Here is a 21,915-nt window from a genome sequence, read left to right as displayed (position 1 = left end):
TTTTCCCTCTTTCCATCTTAAAACAAATTTTTTTAAATTTCAGTTGTATTATATGGTTTGTTATTTCAGGGATCAGTGATGTTCAGTGACGTGTCCATAGTCTTCTCTCAGGAGGAGTGGGAATACCTGGACTTGAAACAGAGAGATCTGTACAGAGATGTAATGTTGGAGAACTACAGCAACTTGGTCTCGTTGGGTAAGGTTATCTGCCTCTGGAAATTTAGACTCTGTTCTCTGTAGTATCAGCTTTCTTCTCTAGAAATTTCATGAATATCTTTCAAGTTTTTTCCCTGTTCTCAAGGGAATGGCTTGGGCTTTATTTGTTTGGAAGTGAGCACCATCATTAAGCATATTCATCTTCCCCGTCTTCATGTGGCCTTTAGGCCTTCCTTAATGATGAAAGGGCTGGATTTGAAATCTGGGTGATTTACAGCCTTACTAGTGTCAAAGAAATCGGGCTTCACTTTGTATTTGAACTCAGAATGGCTATAGGTGTTTTGTTGCTTGTTGGTATACCTATAAGGAAAATAGCTAGACCTTGTATCTTGGTTTTTCTCGATTAAAAGAACACATAATTTTTTTAGTGGCAAGTTTTACCAACAGGATTTATTTATAATTCAAGAGAACTCATTCCTTTTGTTAGTAAACAAGCATATCCCCTTTTACTTACTTTTAGAATTGAAAGTTAAATGTCCAAGAGCTTTGCATTTAACATTGTATGAATATCCTAAGAAAAAACAGTGAATGCCTCAGGAAACTTCTTGTTTTCCTGTCAGCAAATAATAATGATGATGAATAATAATAGCAAATAAAATTTATGTAGCACTAAGCATATATTCTAGGCAGTGCTTAGATATGGATTGGTATTAATATTATCTTCACAACAATCACATAAGGTAGGTACTATAATTATTTCTATTTTATAGGTGAGGAAAATAAAGCATAGATGTAACCTGTCCAAGGTTATGATACTGGGATATGGCAGAGGCAAGATTTGAACCCAAACAGTCTCTCAACTACTATTGCCTCTCAAGAAGGAGAACTTGCATGAATATAAATTAAGACCTCTTCCCTCCTTCTCTAATCTCCATATATTATGTAATCTTAACATGATGTTTTTTTAACCACCTTATTTTTCTTTGATCTAAAGGCTTTATCAGTTATCATCTGACCTATAGTTTATTAAAAATTTAACCAAGACTAAGTCAAAGTAATTTTGAATTTTTTTTTTTTTAATTTCCCTGTTACCTTACATCTCTTCTTCTGACCAGGATGCTTCATTTCTAAACCAGATGTGATTTCCTTATTGGAGCAAGGAAAAGAGCCCTGGAAAGTAATGAGGAAAGGAAGAGGACGGTATCCTGGTGAGTGAGGGCTAGTAAGTCAGAGGGAAGCCATTCCCAGAGGAAACTGCCCAACTACTTAGGGAAGAAGCACAGCCTCTTGTGTTGTTCATAAAGCCGACTTTGAGAGTTGATGGCTTAAGGAGAAAACGTCTGAGACTTAGCTAGGGATACAAACAGAACTACTGTATCCCACTTACCACTCTCCTTTTTTTTGTTGTTCTCCCTAATTTTCCTCCCCTTTGAAGGGGGCATGGGGTGTGGAGAGGTGCTCTCTTTGTTCCCAATATTATTCTATCTATATTTGTATTTCTTCTGCATTTATAGATAGATAATTTTGATTCAGTTGCTGCTGCTCTGGATAGATAGACAGATGATTGATTGATTGATAGATAGATAGATAGATAGCTAGCTCCATCCATCCATCCATCAATCACCTGGGCTCTGTGGTGGGCACTCTGCTGGACACCCGTCAATACAGTGGTAAACAAAACCAGTAGAGCCCTATCCCCATGAGAATTTACCTTGTAGTAAGAGAAACAGGGTAAATAAACAGAAAATATAATGTCATATAAGAGAGTACTATGAAGGAAAGTAAGTGTAGTAAAGGAATAGAGAATGGGATGGAATGGGAAGACTATTTTAGTTATGGTCAGGGAAGCGTTTTTTTCCCCTAACTTTTCTGATAAAATTTTAAATGGGAAAAAAAAGACTACAGAGATGAATGTGCTTGACATTATAATAATACTATATGTTTTATCAGCAAGTAAAATTTCATATAAATTACTCTAGAAGATAGATCCTTAGGTCACAGAATATCATTCTGGTTTGCCTTTCCCCACGTGTGTATATATCTACCTTCACATCAGGAGAAACATGAATGCGATAGACTATAGGGAGAATGATGCCTTGGTTCAGCTTCTCCTTCTGTGCCTTCTTCATCTCTCTTTGAACCTCTTGTTAAAAAAAAGAGAACCCTTAAAATTCTTGATATAGAGACATATGTTATCATTTTGTATTTTGCTCTCTGTATATTCAGGTTTGGCCAAGGAGACTCATTTTAGGCTAGAAGTTCTTTTGTAACAATAGGGCCATTTCAGTACCCATACTGTTTATAACGTTATATCTTCTGACTTACTTTCTACCAGAATAGAGAAAAACATACTTTTTTCCCCCCCAATCCTAACTTATTTCCTTATTCACACATGGGTGATTTAATGATATTTACAACTGTTAATACTAAAAAAACTATGAAATGCAGTTGTTCCAAGTGAAAAAGATAATACCAGTTTAGTCAGAAATATTTAGCCAAGTAACAATTATTGACTCAAAGTTAGACATCTTAAACAAGGTCATTGTTTTTTTTCTTTCCTTTTCTTTGTTTCTTTCTTCCTTTTAGTTAAGTTTTATTGAATTATAAATGCATACAGAAAAGTAGACAAATGAAGGAAGGCTTTTTTTAGGAGGTGATATTTGAGAAGAGATGTGAAGTAAGGGCTCAAGCCATTTTACTCTAGAGGAAGAGCGTTCTGAGCAGATAGAAAAGGTCTAATGAAGAAGTTAGCTTTGTGTGTTTGAAAGCCATTATGGCTAGAACAGGGGGATGGGGAAGGGAAAGTAACAGGAGATGAGATCAGAGTTAGGCAGGGGCTAGATAATGTAATCATCAAGAGAAAGTGTATGCTGTCGTCTGCTTTATGTTTTAAAATGATCCCTCTGGTCAAGTGCAAAAGCAGGAAGGACCAGTATGGAAGCAGTTTCAGTTCAGACTAGAAGCAATGATAATTTGGATCAGAATGGCAAAGATAGGAGGTAGTAAGAAGCCGTAAGACTCAGAAGGTAGTGCCAAAAGAACATGCTGGTAGAATTATGAATGAAGTAAGTGAGAATGAGGTATCAAAGGAGGAGATAAGGGTGTTAGCTTGAATAGCTGGGTGAATGGAAGCACAGTTTACTGAGCTGGGGAAGATAGGAAGAGCAGGTTGGCAGGTAGACATTGGGAATTTCTTTTTTGGATATTTTAAGTTTAAATTGTTGTTTTAGATGTTAAGAGGACAGCTGAATATGTACACATGGAGCTCAGGGAGAGATTATAGCCTGATGTACATTACACCTGGGTGTCTTCACTTTATGGTTAGAATTTGAGTCCATGGGTCTGAATGTGTTCATCTAAGGAACCCATGCAGATAGAAGAAAGCAGATAAGGAGAGGAGGCCTGAAGATTGATTCGTGGGATATGCCACCAGTCAGACATTTAAAAGAGGGGGAGGCAAAGGGTAGAGAAGGACCAGCCACTGACACAAAATAAAAACAAAAGAAAATGTTTCAAAATGGGGAGTAGAGAATGAGACCTGAGGTTCTGGTAAGAAGGAGAATGCTGGTGACCTTGTGAAGAGTGATTTTAATGAAGTCGGAGTGAAAACCTGCTTGGAATGACTTAGTAAGAGAAGAGTAGGTGAGATATGAGATACTAGAGCGTGTTTGTGTGCCCATGGGAATGATTCTGTAGGTGGAGAAAATTGATACAGTAGAGAAAGCAGTGTCCTTGAGGGTGGGGATAGAGGAAGTGGGTGGGATCCAGGGAACAAGAAGGAATTGAAGGGAAAACAGTGTGGTTATGAATGTAAGTAAGTTGGTCTTTGTAGTGAAGAGAGGACAGCATGTTCTTGTATTGTTCTTTTCTCAGTGAAATCAGAAGGATAATCATGAATAGAATGTGAGGATTATTAAGTGGTGGCATTCACTATGGGCTTATTCAGGATGTGGTGAAAATTGATACTTCAGAATTACAGTTCCTTGGATGTCAGGTTTTATTATTTTCAGATCTTTATCCTCTGTCCCCAGTGTTGAAATGGAAATAGGACTTCCTTGAAACCAAATCTTCTATATCCTAGACTTTCTTGCATCAACAAAGAAAGATGGTTAATAATAAAATGCCTAAACAGACTTAAGTATTAAGTCCAGGTAATTTATGTGACATTTCCCACTTAATTAAAGCTGGTTCTCTGCAAAGGGGGAATCACATTTATGATTTTTTATATTTACGTATTTTTAGCTGATCAAAGCAAAGGTTTATATTTTTCTGTATTCTCATCAGCATTGCTTAATAGAATAGAAATCCTTTGGTCCAACAGAATTAGGAATGGTGTTTGGTTTGTTTATTCATAAAAATGGGTTAGTGGGGAGGGGATAGCTCTAGCAGTAGAGCGCATGCTCGGCATGCACAAGGCCCTGGGTTCAATCCCCAGTACCTCCTCCAAAAAAAAGTAAATACGTAAACCTAATTACCCCCCAAAAATAAAAATAAATTTTAAAAAATGGGTTAAATATTTTATGTACATACCATAAAAGTGTATTTTAACTCTCAGCATTAAAATACAGGTCTTTGTCAATACTTTTGATATGTGTTCAAGCCTTTCCTTCCATTGTGTCTTGTATTTACTTTTTCATCTAAACAACACACATAATTCATAGTCTGTTATTTCTAGTTAAAAAATTTTTAAAGTAGAACAAGAACCAAACTTGCAATGAATAGAGAATACTTCTCATGAGTTTACGTATTATTTAATTAAGTTAGATACTTTCAGGAAAAAAGTGAAACTGGCCTAAACTTGTTTGGAACAGACACAGTTAACCCATGTGACATAGGAGTGCTTTTGTCAACTGGGCCTGTGGAGGTGGCCATATCCCCAGGACATGACCAGCCACTGACCTGCCTCATGCCCTGGCCCACTTATGTGTTGTCTACTCTGGAGGCAGACAAAAGTAGTTGCTGTCTGGCCAAGGGTGATAGTCTGCAGAATTCCATATACCTGGCTACTTTGAACACAGCTATTTGTTGTTTGCCATTGTCTCCATACCTGCTCCGTTCCTCAGCATGAACACCCTTGGTAGGCCACTGTCACCTTGTGCAGAGTAATCTCCCTCTGTGATTTGGTGTGTGATTTCTTTAGAAAAATCTAACACCAAATGCTTCATGAATGTTTCAGCATTTTCTTTGTTAAGGTTGTGTATATCTTTTAAGTTTATTCTTGTTACTAGCATGACTGGAATCTTTTTTTCTCCATCATATTTTATTGTTAAATGTATATATAAAGGCTATTGGTTTTTGTATTTTATACCTACTACCTTATTAAATTCTGTTATCATTTATAGTATTTAAATCTTGTAAGTTTTCCAATGATTCATTCAGATCCTCTGGAAATACAGTTTTAGCTCCTTCTTTTAAATTCTACTTCTCTCTCTCTTTTTTTTTTTTTTTTTTGATATTTAAGTGCCTTGACTAATAACGCCAAAGCTGCTTTTTTGTTACGGTTATGTATATTTTATCAGTTTAGGCAGGTACTTACTCTTGTTTTACTGAGCTATTTTTTTTTTAATCAGGAATGTTTCTTTTTTTTACTGGCCTTTTCAGCATCTATGGAGATGGTCATGTGATTTTTTTTCCCTCTTTCCTCAGCTCTATTAAATATGTTGAATTATCTTAATAGATTTCCCCATACTGGACCACTTTAGCATTCTTTGAATATACAGCACTGGGTCTTTTGGCATGCTGTGTCATTAGATGCTTAGAATTTTTACATTAGTTTTCAGAAAATTGGTATGTAGTTTTCTTTTTATGAACAATATTTATTTAGTATGACATTATTATGTCATGAAATAGTTCTTAGTTCTCAGAGTAAATATAATTTGAATGGCTTATTCTTTACAGCTTTAATAACCTTTTGAAAGCTTTTTTTCCTGGGAGAAGGAGATAGTAAGTCTGACTACATTCTAATCTTTTGAAGCATTATATCTCTTCTGTGATCAGTTTTGGTAAATTATATTTTCTTAGAAAATTACTCATTTTAGCTATGTTTTAAAACTTACTGGCAAAGTAATCTTTTTTTCAACTATCCTCTGTATTTATTCATGATTATTTTCACTTTGCCATTTCTTTATTTCTATGTCTATGCCTTCTTGCTGTTACTATATTAACTAATAGTTTATCTATTTTGCTGATTGATTTTTTAAAAAGAATTTTGTTTTACTTTGTGTGTTCTTTTTTTTTTTTTCTAACTATTCTACTTCTGCTTCTATATAGTTAATTTCTTTCTGCTTTGCTTCAGTTTGTTTTTCTAATTTTTTGAGTTGGATTTTTAGTTAATTTTTTCTTTCATTTATACTGTTGATGTATTTAAGTTTTTTATTTTCTTTCAAGCACTGTGGTTACAGTTTTACAGATAATAATTTACTGTAGTTTTTTTTTATTATTACTGTAGTTTTCTTTGAAAAAATACTATTTTGGATCTTATTTTCCTGTCAATCTAAGAGTTATTTAATATAGACTTATAAAATTCTAAGTGGATTTACTTTTTTGTTGTTGTTACTAATTTTCACTTTTAGTAGAAACTATGATTTCAACTTTCTTATATAGACTGTATTGTAATAATTAAAAACTTCATCATTTTTCTCTCTCATACACATCTCATACAGCACTTAAACTCCCCTCTGGCCATTTCTTCCACTGGTTACCATCCTTTGGTTTACTTCCATCATGATTTTTGTTAGCAAGTTCTTCACATTCAAGTTACTGTAAAACCCTTTGACTCTATTAGTGAGTTACTTACATATTACATCTTTTTTTTTTTTTTGCTAAGGATCTCATGAACTTTAATTAAGGCATAAACATGTTTCCCTGAGAGGTCCTTGGTACACATTACTAGGAAATACAGAAATGGCCTTGCCTCTGAGGAGATGGAAGGGAGAAGACTCGAGCAAGGGAATGAAGGAACAAAATCCGTTGAGCATTTGTAAAATGGATGAGTAACAGAATAAGCTTAAGGGGAGTTTAAGTAAGTAGAGTTCCTCAGTTACTTTGTTGTGATGTGGAGACAAAGAAGGAGTAAGCCATAGCTATAGAATGGGCACTGTAAAGAATACTGCATAGACAGGGTATAAGCAATGGAAAGGTATACAGGAATATACAACCACCATTTTTCTTTTATATGTTCTGCTGGGCCAGCTTGGATGAATGAGAAGATGCTTAGTCATTGTAGTGTGAGAGGTTAGAAGCAGAGAAATATATTCAGAGTAGGTATATAACTATGGGAATTAAATGAGTGAAACCTATTATGTGCTTTGGATTTATTATTTAATGGAGAGTGAAGCAGGGATTGTTTCTGCCGTTGACGAGATTTAGGGGTAAGAAAATAAGCAGAATAACAATTGGAAAAATTAATAAATAGATAATTTCAATATAGATCTGTTGATATGTAATATATGCATAATAACAACACAGACATGTGGTTTACACCTGAACAACACAAGGTCTTGGGTGCCACCCCCAGTGCAGGCAAAAATCCACTATAACTTTTGACTCCACCAGAACATAACTAATAGCCTATTGTTGGCAGGAAGCCTTGCCAGTAACACAAATAGTTGATTAACACATATTTTGTATGTTATATATGTTATATGCTGTATTCTTACAATGAAGGTAGCTAGAGAAAAGAAAATGTTATTAAGAAAATCATAAGGAAGAGAAATACATTTACAGTACTGTACTGCATTTATTGATACCATAAGTTTATGTCATTTGTTTATGTAAGATTGTCTGTTAGTACCTACATCAATATTGTCTTATATGATACAAAACACTGTAGATGTTATATACGTATTACTGACACTGGACATTAAAAATGAAAAGATAATGTGAAAAAATCATATTTATTTACAGGTATAATAATTTATGCATTGAAAATGGAGAAGCAGCAATATGATTGCTTTATGGTAGCCTAGTGTAATTGATATGATTGCTTCATGGTAGCATAGTTTATACACTAATGAATGGATTGGCATAAAATTTTTATGGCATACAGTATTACAGTGATATTCATAATACAGTATTGGAAACATTGTTACATTTTAAAAAACCAATTACCTGTGACAATAGGCTGATATGCAGTTTTTCCAATTATAAGAGAGAAGTACATTGTACGGTAATGTAATTCTTTGAAAGCAAAGTTATATAATAGTAAGAAAAGTAGCACATTATTAATTTGATTGTAAATATCTCTCATCTATGCCTGTGTAAGGATAGGCTGTCCACTTTAGTACAACTCTTGCACACGATGTTCTACACGTATATTTTTGTATGTGTATTGAAAAAAATCCAGGCATCAGTGGACCTGTGCAGTTCAAACCTGTGTTGTTCAAGGGTTAGCTGTATAATAAGGACATAGCTTTAGGTACTGTCAGTAGAGTCAGCAGCCCTTAGAGGAAGTGACTTTTAATCTAAGACCTCAGAGTGAGAAGGAGCCAACCATGCAGAGAGTCCAAACAAAAGATTTGTGGGAAATAGAGCAGACTGAAAAGTCCTAAGAAGTGGAATTAAGTTGGAACATGTTCTAAGATCTGCTAAGAGGCCTCTCCAGGCAGCAGTGGAGAGGGCAGTGATTTGAGATGATGTGTTATAGTTGTCGACTGAACTAAAATCATAGAACGTGAAAGTTGTGGGTCAAGTTTTATTTGGGGGCAAAATGAGGACTATAGCCTTGGAGACAGCATCTCAGATAGCTCTGAGGAACTGCTCCAAAGAGGCAGGGGGAAGCTCAGCATTATATATATGATTTTAGTGAAGAGGGGTACATGCAGTCAAGCACACATTTTAGGCAAAGGCTTGCTTGCTGCTAGTCACGAGTAGCAGGTGTCACTGTTAAGGAATTCAGTGTTTTTCTAAATATGAAGAAACTCAAGAATTTGGGCTCATAAAATCTCCTGAAAATATCTAACTATAAAGTCCTGTTCTGCTAGTTTTCCCAGACACAGAGTTCCTCATTCCTCATCTCCACCCTGAGCTCCTTTCAGGGAGTGTTGGAGGTCAGGGGCTGCAGCGGCTCATGATTTAACCCAAGCAGAGGTAGATGGCAAGTGCCAACGTGATTCAATCTTTGTAAAGGCAGAGGGTGAGTGCCAATTTTTAGTTGGCATAGGCAAGCAGAGGCCTTTTAACAACAAGGAGTTTGATTTTATTCTAAGAATAAGAGAAATTGCTGAAAAAATTTAAGTATGAATTCTCAATCTTTCTTCTCCATCAGCATCTTTATGTGGAGAATATTAAATATAGAACTGCCTGGGACTGTGGAATCTGATTCAAGTGGTTTAGATGGTGTCTAAATCACAGTATTTGTAACAAGCGCCCTGGTGATTCTGATTCACATTTCAACTTGAGAACCACTGACTTAAAATGTTTAGTCACCCTCTCACTTTCTTACACGAACTCGTTTTCCTGGTGTTCCCTTTTGATTTTTTTTTTCCAAATTGTATAACTATTTTTAGAATTTTACTGGTTATTACTTTGTCTTTTATTTCTACTGGACATTTTACTTCTTTTAAAAAAAGAAAACTGCATGTTCGCTCTCTTGTTTTCTGTCAGATTTGGAAACCAGGTATGAGACCAAGAAGTTATCTTCAGAAAATGGTGTTTATGAAATGAACTTAACCCAGTGGAAGATAATGGAAAGAATTAAAAACTGTGGCCTTAAGAGCCTTAGTTTAAAAAATGATTGGGAGTCCAAAAGAAAATTTGAAGGACAAGAGGATTATTTCGGTCAAGTGAAAATTGCATCTCAAAAAGTGTCCTCTTACCAAAAACGCACATCTCTTACTTCACGTCAGAGAATTCATTTTGTTGAGAAACCCTATGAATGTAAGGAATGTGGAAAGGCCTTTAGAGTACGCCAACAACTTACTTTTCATCACAGAATTCATACTGGTGAAAAGCCCTATGAATGTAAGGAATGTGGGATGGCCTTTAGACAGACTGCACATCTTACTCGACATCAGAGACTTCATTCTGGTGAAAAACTCTATGAGTGCAAGGAATGTGGAGAATCTTTCATATGTGGCCCAGACCTTAGAGTACATCAGAAAATTCATATTGGTGAGAAACCCTATGAATGTAAAGAATGTGGGAAGGCGTTCAGAGTTCGTGGACAACTTACTCTCCATCAGAGGATTCATACTGGTGAGAAGCCCTACGTATGTACAGAATGTGGGAAGGCCTTTAGACAGTATGCACACCTTACTCGACATCAGAAGCTTAATATTGCTGACAAACTCTATGAATGTAAAGAATGTGGAAAGGCCTTTCTGTGTGGCTCTGGCCTTAGAGTACATCACAAACTTCACACTGGCGAGAAACCCTATGAATGTAAAGAATGTGGCAAGGCCTTCAGAGTGCGGCAACAGCTGACCCTCCACCAGAGAATTCATACTGGTGAGAAACCCTATGAATGTAAGGAATGTGGAAAGACTTTTAGTCGTGGTTATCATCTTATTCTTCATCACAGAATTCACACTGGTGAGAAACCTTATGAATGTAAAGAATGCTGGAAGGCCTTTAGTCGTTACTCACAACTTATTTCACATCAGAGTATTCATATTGGTGTTAAACCCTATGACTGTAAGGAATGCGGGAAGGCCTTTAGACTGCTCTCACAACTTACACAACATCAGAGTATTCACATTGGTGAGAAGCCGTATAAATGTAAGGAATGCGGAAAGGCCTTTAGACTGCGCCAAAAACTTACTCTACATCAGAGCATTCATACTGGTGAAAAACCCTTTGAATGTAAGGAATGTAGGAAGGCCTTTAGACTTAATTCATCTCTTATTCAACATCTGAGAATTCATTCCGGTGAGAAACCCTATGAATGTAAGGAATGTAAGAAGGCCTTTAGACAACATTCACATCTTACTCATCATCTGAAAATTCATAATGTAAAAATATAAGAAAGCCTTTTCAGTCTTGTGCTGTAGAACAATCTGTGAATGTAGTAATTAGTCCCTTGTGCTTCATACATGCACCTGACTGGGTATAAGGGAGTTTGTAGTGTTAAAAGGATATGTTAATTTAATATATCCCACCCTCACTCAAACCTGAAAATCTTCACATTCATTCTAAAAACTAACCCTATTAATATAACAGATGTGGGAAAGACACTTATCATCTCTATCCCATCACTTTCATACCTGTATTATATTGAACAAGGTGCTTAACTGCTCTGGTTATAATTTCTTCATTTATAAAACAATATAACACGGTGGCAGAGCAAAGATTGCCGCAAATTCTTTGACACGCCTCCCATCAAGAGGTGGAATCCATATCCTTTCCCCGCTTGAATCTGGGCAGACTGTGACTGCTTTGACCAGTAGAGTCGTGGAAGTACTGCTGTGCTAATTTCTGGACTGGCAGATTTTGCCTCATTTCTTGGACTACTCTGTCAACATCAGATCCTGACCTGGTCAGGCTACTCTGCTGAAGAGACCACATGGAAAGGCCCTGCAACTACACAGAGAGGCAGAGGGAGAGGCACTCTGCTATGCCCAGTCTTCCAGACATGCCCACCGAGACACCAGACATTTGAGTGAAATAATTGTGGATCCTCCAGACCAGGCATCAGCTGAATGCACTGACTGACCTCAGTTGATGCCATACAGAGGAGAAAAATGGACCAACTGAGCCCCTGCCCAAATTCCTGACCTGCAAAATCATGGGATACAATAAAATGGTTGTTGTTTTAAGCCATTAAATTTTGGTTTATTATTATCATCATGAATATTACTCTCTTGAAAACTCATATGAAAGACTAAGGGCACAGTGAACATAGAAATGCCTTCCGCCAACACTCATCCCTTATTGAACGTCAGGTAATTTACTCTTGTTAAAATAGTAAAAGATGTTCTTTTTCAGTTCATAAAAAAGATACTCTACAATCTATACTCTCTGACCTCAGTATAAATTTAAAATTAACAAAGGATAAGATAAAAAAAACTATTTGGAAATTACAAATCCACCTGTATTATAAAACCTGGAGTGATTTTTTAAAATCCATTGTCGCCTTTTTTTTTAATGCTTACATTGTCCTGTCTTTGATGAGTGGGAATCCCCTCAATTTGGATCCTGTGTCCTTTTGTCATGATTACTATAGTCTTTGATAGCTGCTTCTTTTTTCTGACCAAATGTATTGGTCAGCTACAGAGCATATTAGGGCATTTATTAATAAGGAAATGGGGAAAATGTAGCTTTTATCTTACTTTTCCTTTATGAAACTATGTTTCAAGACAACCAAAAGCTGGTGAAAGAAAGTTCTTTATTAGAGAATTCTGGCTAATAAAGATCAAAGGAATCAAAAAAATCACACTTGTTATTTATGAAATAATAGATCTTGGTGATAACGATGAATGTGAAGACCATCCATTAGGTGAAAGATTATAGGAAGCTTTTGATGGATAGAGCAGAATGACAACCCACTAATCTATATTAACATCTCTAAATTAAATCAGTGAGGCTGTGTGCTTATCTTGACATAATGCAATGGATGTATACTACCTGTGGAGTATTCTTGCCCAAAATACTGATCCAGAAGTGTAATTTAGTCTCTAAATCTACCAGTTTACAGGAAACTTAGGGAATAAATGAACAAAGTAATGACACAAAGAAGCAAACAACCAAATCCAGAGTGTGGGAAATTTCACAGACTAAAAAGCCTTGTTTCTTAACCAATATATATCAAGACATTAGAAATAGAATTTATAGAGACTTAAGAGACATATGAATTAAATAGTGTGTGGAATGTGTTGACATCCTTTTGTTAAAATGTACCCAGGATTTGTCTTAATCAGGTGCGGTAAGACACACAGATGTGGAAATGACTGTCACGAAGGAAGAAGCTTATATTGGAAGATTTCTAGAAGAAACAGGAGGCACTGCATGCACACAGGTCCACATGGAGGAAGCACCTGGTCCTGTTAGGAGGCACAGGTGGGAGAGGGTGTGACTCAGAACCTTTACTGAAGTTTTCCCAGCAGGGAATAGGCACATGGTGCCAGGTAGGTCCCCCGAGCAAGTTTAGGACTGGTTAGTTTGAACAGTTTTGTTGAGCTCTGATACAGGAGTGGTCTTTAGTTGTCCAGTACTTGGCCCTGGGGTGATTTAGGCTAGGAGGAATATTGGCTTGGTATGTGAGAGTTTGTTAAAGGAGATATTTTGGGGTGTGGACTTTGGATTGATTGGTTTGTATATCACAACGCATGGTCACAGGGGAGTCATTTGCCAAGGAATTTGCTATCCCTGGGAGGGGTAGTCGCTCCAAGATCAAGTCCCCAAATGTCTGAGCATCAAAAATACAGAAAATAAGAAAATACAGTTAGTACAATCCTGATTTGGACAAATAAATGAAAAAAATTTTTCCATTATTTTAAAAAGGTAAACTTAGAATGGGTATTAAATTATATTAAATAATTATTATTCATTCGTTAGACATGATGACATGGTTGTGGGGTTTGTATGTGTGTATAAATCCTTACGTGTTAGAGATCTGTAGTGTAATATTCAAGGATGAAATTGTCGTGTACTTTTTAAATTTGCTTTATAATACTGAAGAAAAAAAGTGAGAAGGATAGATGAAACAAGATTGGCAAAATATTGCTAAGTGGTGAAGCTGGATAATGGGTACATAGGGTTCATTGTACTATTCTTACTACCTTTGCATATATTTGAAAACTTCCATAATATAGCTTTTTTAAAGTAGAAAATCTGAAATTTTAGACCGCTTAGTGATAAATAATAATGTGATGCCTACAAATAAGAATTTGTGGGAAGTCACCAAAGCTCTACTTAGTAGAAAATTAATATTAATGCATTTAGAAAACCTGGATAGAGAAGGTTCACTACTCTGTCCCCACATCTACAGTGCCTGCCACACAACAGGCAATTGATAAGTGTGTTGAAAAAAAAAAAAAACTCAGAAAATGTTTTTTTAATTAAGATAAGCAACAGGAAGTAACTCATACAATAAAAGTAAAAATACAATTTTAAAAAGTAAAATTGCCTAATTACTTCCCCCCAAAATAAAAAAGTAAAAATCGAATAGTTAATAAAACAGTAGATTTTATACCAATATAGAATTGGTAGTTATTATTGAGGAAAAAAAGATGATTCAGTTATAGCATTATGTATGGGAATAGTAAAATAGCTACATATATCAAGGAGATTTAAAATTTTTTTAATTTATAGATGTATTACTATATATGCATTTCAATATGAGTAAAAATATAGAGGATGAGTTATCTAGGGAAACCTAAATGATCCAAGTTGACTAAGATACTATAGATCTGACCAAGCATAGATATTATATTTTATTTATTTTATATTTTAATTTATAATTTATAGATTTTAGATTTATAATCTATGAGATCTGCAAACAAAGGGAAAATGTATGTAGTTATGCTCTTGTTTTTTAGAAACTAGACTCAATAGTTTTACACCAATAAAATTTTAAAGAACAGGTAACTTCTAACAAAATTTTACCAGATTATTCTATAAGGCAAATATCCCAATAATAAAATTAGATGAGGATATTCCTAAAAAGCAAAATCTAGACCATTTAAGATACATGCAGACATTCCAAATAAAATTCAGTACATTGAACTCAATAGTCTAATAAAACAATTATAAAACATAAAATGATTTAGCAGGAACATCCAGGGGCCTGACCTGTTGTGATTATTAGGTACCAAGATTTTAGGTTTCTAACTTAAGCAATGTAACAATGTTGGGGAAAATGACCTGATCTAGCCCCAGTGTCTTTTAGGTTATTTCTCTTCTTAATTCTCATTTATTTTAACCTCATCAATTTTATAAAAAGAATGAACAAATAAGTGAAAAATAGGTATTTAGTACTTAAAAATTACTACCTTCCACAGAAGAAAAATTAGTATTGCCACAACACTTTGTTTTCAACCAGATTAGTGTTACTGTCATACATTGACTTGTGCCTTTAAAGTCCATTTTGCTCAGAGTGGGCAGATTGGGCAGAAGTCACTGAATAATCATTCACCATCTAGAACAGTACGTCTTTCCCACTCATGATGTCAAATTGCTTTTAATTTGTGAGTAGTACACAATGTTTACACAAAATTGTAATACCTACAAGTATTTTAAGTGCTATGATAAAATTAGTTTTTGCTAGTAGGTCAATGTGTTTTTCCTCCCTGGTAACATTTTCTTGTTAACAGAAGTCTTCTGAGGACAGTGCATTAACTCAGAATTTCTTAAAGTATGTTCCTCAAAACACCAGTACTTAGTGGTTCTTGAAGAAAATGACTTTGTGGTCAAACAAGCATGAGAGAGCTCTGTATTCTATATTTCTTGGGGGGAAAAACTCACACTAGTGCTTATCAAAAGACTATCAAAAAAGTTTCATTTTTATCTAACCCAGTGTATCTCATACTTCACTATAGAGCCCCCATTGCCATTTCCTACTGCAGATGTAATTCCACTTTAGAAGATGTTGCTGTAACCAAAAAGAAGTGGCTTCGAGGATGGCGATGTCAGCATTATGGTAGGTGTATGGTTATCTGTGTGGTGAGGAAAGTGACTCATCAGCTGTTTGCTTTTTTTGGATTTAATATGATGCTCTTCAACAGAATAGAACCCCCCTGGCCCTATTCTTTGTATGAATACATCATATGTATTTAGGCCTTTTATTGGTCAATATTTAAGTTAGATATAATTTCTCACTGAAAAATTTCTTAGTGAATATTTGAGTTTTTTGCTGCACATAAGCAGGGTTTCTCTGAGGTATTTATCAAAAGATCAGATTGGTAAGTCGCGGATCATGTTCACTTTCAACCTCAGTACATACTGCTGTGGAAGAGGAGAACATCATTATGTCGCCAGTTTACAACTCCTTCAACCAGTGAAATGTTACTTCCTTTTATCCTCACTTCTGGTATGTGCTTTAATATCTTCCTGGTAAATAGTGAGTTGAGCATCTTTTCACATCTGTTTATTGCTAAGTACTGTAGCTTGCCAATTCATATATATTGCCCATATTCCTTTTTTAGAAAACATTCATATAAAAATCGTGGGATTCTTAAACATAACATTCTAGATAGTAAACCTAGTAGAATGATGGACTTAGCTTCTCCCAGATTGTGGCTTATTTCTGTATTTATTGTAATATTGTTATATTAAAACTTTATGGATGCAGTTACAGCTTTCATTATTACCCAATAACCTTTTAAATTTTTTTTTTACCAGACTTGATTTTTTTAGGCAATTAGTTATGTGAGCTGCAAACAGATGTGATATTTTTCTTGAGTACTTATAGTGATTATTTTATTATTATTGCAGTAGAAACAATTTCCAGAACCAGATTTAGGATTCATGGTGATAGCAGGCATCTAATTGTTTTTCCCAGCTTAATGGAAATCACTTAATATAATGTTTGCTCTATGTTTGAGGTTAACAGACATTGTGTGGTTCACTTGTTTCTTTCAGTCCCTATTGAACTTTATTAAAAATGCCTGCTAAGTATTGTCAGATGCCTTTTGCCACATTGATATATTTTTCTTCTTGAATTTGCTAATGTGATAAGGTATACTTTGGTCATTAAGGCAATATATTGATGTGAAATGAACAAGTAGACCAGTAGAACAAAATAAAGAGCCCTGTAATAGACCTACATATATGTGGTCATCTGATTTATGACAAAGGTTCCTTTGCAGTGTGGTTGCAGAGGAGGTGATGGTCTTTTCAATAAGTAGCACTGGGTCAATGGCATATCCATATTGATAATAATTAATCTAGGCTCGTACCTTATACTTCACATAAATCAATTCCAGATATGTTAATGATGTAATTGTAGAAGATAAAACAAAACCTTTAGAAGAAAACATAGAATATCTTTCTAGCCTTGGGTCAGCCAAGATTTCTTAACACAAAATCACTACCCGTGTGAAGAAAAAAATAGTAAATTTTACTATATTAAATTTAAAGATCTGTTTCACCAAAAGACACCGTTAAGAAAATGAAAAGAGAAGCCACAGAGTGGGAGAATATATTCACAATACATATATTTGACCAAGAATTCATCCAGAGTATATAAAGGACCACTACAGATCAATAAATGGCAAACAATCAAATAGGATATGGGGAAAAACTCAAATAAGCATTCCAAAAAATGGATATTCAGGTAGCCAATAAAGACATCAGAAGGCGCTCAAGTTCATTAATTATCAAGAAAATGGAAGAATGAAAACCACAGTGTGATATGACTGCCCCCACCAGAGTAACTAATGAAAAAACTGCATGCAGCGTGTATACCTGCAGTGTGCCACGGTGTGCTCTGCCTGTTGATGATATGCTAATGAATATTAAAGACAAGATCCCCAGTCTCCAGGAGAATCTGGAAAGCAGACAACCAGAGAATACCTAACTAAGATAACTTCAGACATTGATAAGCCTCGTGAAGAAAAAGGATACTGGGAAGGAGAATTTTACTGGAGGTGGACAATTCAATCGATCTTTTCATCTGAAGGATATACATTATCCATAGTGGTTGCAATACAGGTTTTATGTGTTAGCCAGGCTAACACTGAAAAAGAAAAAGTACAAAGGGGTACTAGTCCAACCAGATAATTAAAAATACTATAAATTCCCTATAATCAAAGCAATGTGATATTCCTGCATGAACAGACCAGTGGAATACAACAAAATTCCATAATTAGACCCAAATGTATAGGGGAATTTTAGTACAGGAAAGGATAAGGGAAGTGACATTTCTTCTATATTTTTCTGTAGTTTTTACTTTGGGGACCATGTTAATATTTTACAGATTTTAAAAGTCAGTAACAGAAGAGAGACCCTAAATTGGAATATAAGCAAAAATAAACATTTCCTTCACATTAAAGGGGAAAAAAAGACTAATGCAAGCAACTTTTGAGGACAATTTGACCATATTCCCACAGGCTAAAAACAGAAAGGAAAAACAAAAAAAACACCTGGAAATGAATAATTAACTCTAGTTAGTAGGATTGATTTACACAATGATATGGATTAGCAATTCTGAAACTGCTTCTTCATGTATTCTAAAATAGTCAAAAAAGTAACTGTAATATGGGAGTAGGTAAATATAACAGGAGCCAAGTTTATCATTGCTGGAGTAAGGAGTTACAACATGGAGAAGAGGAGGTTACAATGAACCCTGTGGAATTGGATTGCAGCTTGAAGTATTACTACAAAGTCATGCTTTTTAAAAATAGGTAAATATAGAAATACATATATTTCTGTGTGTGTTATGTATGTCCCCGTAGCAGAGAGGACATAGAAGCAATTATATCCCAGTAGCAATGAGAATAACCAGCACCCAGATCCAAGGAATCAGGGCTCCTCAGACAAATAGCATTAAAAAACTGAGCAGAGAAAGCACAGGATGAGGTTTGGAACATTTTGTAGGGGCAGAAAGTAAGGAAGTGTTAAAAAAAAAATGATTGAACTATGTCAAAAGGTCACAGTGTCAGTCTGGAGTTCTCACTGGCCAAATCTGGACAATATGAGCATGAAAATAGCTCAAGACAGTAGCAGATTGAGTAAAATCATTGAATCAGTGACTGAGATAAAAATTTATGAAACATGCTTTATAGTAGAATGCTGACTTATTAGTGTAGAAAGAACAGTGAAATTACAAAATCACCATCAATCAACCATCACAGTAATTGATTCTGGTAAGAATCATCAATGTATGCTAAAACAAGTGGGTGAAAATTTGATGAGAAACAGTTTGATAACATCTTAAAGTCTCTCCGCACCAGTATTAATTACAAAGGGAAAAACAGTAACATTACAGTGAAGAAACCTGGCAGACACCACCTTTACCAGTAATCGAAGTGAACATAACCAGTGTGGCACAAAATGACATCTGGTACCTCCTGTTACAATGCACTGAGAAGAACAGAACACCTCCTGTGATATTCCTGCCAAAGAGCATAACCAGAATCTAATCATAAAGAAATAACAGAAAAATGCAAATTGAGCAATGGTTCTATAGAATAACTGGCCTGTACTAGTCAAAAATGTCAAGGTCAAGAAAGACAAAGCTTGAGGAATTGTTTCAGGTTAAGGGGACTAAAGAGACATGGCAATTAAGTGTAACACATGACCCTGGACCAGAAAAATTGTTTTCTATAATGGCTTTATTGGAACAATTGTGAATTTGAATAAGGTAAATACTAAAAGTACTGTTTCAGTATAAATTTCATAATTTTGAGTGTCGTAATTATGGAGATTATGGGAGAGAGTGCCTTTGCATTTGGGATGTGTACACTGAAGCATTCAGGGGTAAAGGAGCCTTATGTGTGCAACTGACTTCTGAATTAAATTCTAATTGTTCAGGAAGAAAATAGAATCATAAAATAAATGCAGTAAATGTTAGCATTTATAAAAATCTATACGAAGAGTATACAGGAATTCTTTGTGCTGTTCTTGCAGCTTTTCCCTACATTTGATATTACTTCAAAATAAAAAATTTAAATAATGAAGAAAACAAGCTTGCATTTTGCCTCCTTCATTAATTGCTCTGTGATGTTGGACAGGTTTCGTCACCTCTCTGTTTCTGTGTCTGTCGCATGAGGATCAAAATAGTACCCACATGATGAGGCTGTTAGGAGGAATAATAAATTCATGTAACATTCTTAAAACTAGGCCCGGTAAAAAGAAAGAAAGAGTACTTAAAATTTTAGCTTTCATAATTTTTACTTGAAAATTTGTCTTTTTTTACCTCCAAGAAATTTTTTTTGTCTTTTTCTTTTCTTAAAATTTCCTTTTCTTCCTTATTATTGGTTTCTCCTTCTATACTTCCTATTAGAACTGATATTACAATTTCTGGCACTGCCTTTCACATAATCATTTTCTGTCATGTTTTCCATTTTTATTATTTTGTACAGAATTTTGGGAGAAACTCTAATCTTGATTTTTCTATTGTTACAGTCACTCTTCCACTTATTTACAGTTCTACTCTTCAGCCAAGCTATTGAGTTATTTACTTCATGAGTTTAATCTCCATGAAAGCAGATTGGTTTAAAAAAAAAAAAAAAAGCTTAATCTGGTTTTACGCATACTTTTTTTTCTAGTGTTTCAGTGAATGGAGACTGAGGTAGGGTGGGAGATACAGAGGCCTAATTGAGTTTTAAAGGCTTTGTTCTAAGCTCCGGCCACTTTTCTACCATGGGGATCCTTAAAACACTCCAGTATCATATAAATCTCACTTTTCATCTGTTACTTTTGTGTGTGTGTATATTTATATTTATATTTATATTTATATTTATATTTATATTTATATTTATTTATTGAAGTATAGTCAGTTTACAATGTTGTGTCAATTTCTGGTGTACAGCGTCATTTTGTTATTTCTTAATTTAAAAGGTCAAATGCAAGTTTCCTGTACCCATTATCTTGTTCTATAGACTCATACTTTATTTTAAATAAGCCTTTTCTTTTAGAATGGTTTTAGATTTACAGAAAAGTTGCAGAAATAGTTCAGAGTTCCCAAATAATGAGCACCCCGTTTCCCCTTTTGTTAACATCTTACATTACTGTGGTACGTTTGTATATTATTATTAACTAAAGCCCATACTCTGGTCAAATTTCCTTAGTTTTTACATAATGCTTTTCTGTTCCAGAATCCAATCTAGGATACCACATCACATTTAGTCTTCTATGTCCTTGTTTGTGCTCCTCAAGACTGTGACAGTTTCTCAGAGTTTCCTAGTTGTTAATGTACTTGACAGTTTTGAGGAGTACTCGTCAGTCATTTTATAGAATGTCCCTGAATTTGTGATTATCTAATGTTTTTCTCCTAGTTAGACTGGGGGTTTGAATCTTGAGGGAGGAAGACCACATTAACTGCCATTCTTAACATCATGTTAGAGGTACATGCTAACAACATAACTTATCAGTGATGCTATTAACCTTGAATACCTAGCTCAGGTAGTGTTTTCCAGATTTCTCCACTGTGCAATTACTCTTCCCCTCTTTCCATGCTACACTCTTTGGAAGGAAGTCACTATGCACAGCCCACACTTTAGGGATGGGGAGTAATGCTCCGACTACTTGAGGGGGGGTAGTCCACACAAATTATTTAGAATTATTCTGTATGGGAGGTTTGTTCATTCTCCCCCATTTATTTATTCAACCATTTATTTCGTGTCAGGATGGATTCATGGATATTTGTTTTCTACTTTGGGTTATAATCCAATACCATGTTTTTATGTTTTTGTTTATGTTTCTTAAATTGTTCCTGCTTTGGCTATTGTGAGCTCTTTCAGTTGGCTCCTGTGTCCCTTTGACATACCCCCCCCCCCATCATTTTGTTTTTTGAGCACTTCCTTTACTTTCCGGTACTACAAGACATCCCAGGCTCGTCTTGTGTATTTCCTGCCCAACCCTAGAATCAGCCATTTCTCCAAGGAGCTCTGGTTCCTGTCAACCTAAATAAACCTAGGAGGCAATAATCAAGCAAAAAAAAAAAAAAAAATGATTATTTTGGATCAAAGAATTGCAATTGGAGGCACACAGATTCTAGTAGCAACCCAAACGGTGTCCCACTAACTAGGGAGTAAAATTCAGGGGCTTGGTTTACAGACTCTTAATTGGAGTTGGAGGCAGAAGCTAGTTTTGGCTAAACTTGAGTGTAAGGCTATCACCAGTAGGAGGAAAAAGTACATTTCTGTGACAAATTGCATGTGT

At 35.2% G+C, this 21,915-nt stretch overlaps 1 protein-coding gene across 4 annotated transcripts in view; it reads left to right on the top strand.

Moving 5' to 3' along the window:
- The window catches only part of LOC105101197 (zinc finger protein 14 homolog), a 97,170-nt gene that overhangs the window by 47,545 nt on the left and 27,710 nt on the right, over nucleotides 1-21,915 (top strand). The window contains exons 3-5 of one of the 4 annotated variants that reach the window (XM_064489619.1): nucleotides 70-196; nucleotides 1,293-1,364; nucleotides 9,760-11,944. In XM_064489619.1, the coding sequence (XP_064345689.1) occupies nucleotides 70-196; nucleotides 1,293-1,364; nucleotides 9,760-11,117 (1,557 nt within the window). In that variant the 3' untranslated portion in view covers nucleotides 11,118-11,944. Of the gene's footprint in view, nucleotides 1-69; nucleotides 197-1,271; nucleotides 1,365-9,759; nucleotides 11,945-21,915 lie in introns of those variants that run through there. The other 3 variants (XM_064489618.1, XM_064489620.1, XM_010994295.3) reach the window with 3 other exon arrangements.

The sequence above is a fragment of the Camelus dromedarius genome, chromosome 9 (genome assembly GCF_036321535.1).
Source record: "Camelus dromedarius isolate mCamDro1 chromosome 9, mCamDro1.pat, whole genome shotgun sequence".
Taxonomy (NCBI): domain Eukaryota; kingdom Metazoa; phylum Chordata; class Mammalia; order Artiodactyla; family Camelidae; genus Camelus; species Camelus dromedarius.
The sequence above is the reverse complement of the archived record's forward strand: the minus strand, read 5'-3'. Positions and strand labels throughout refer to the sequence as shown.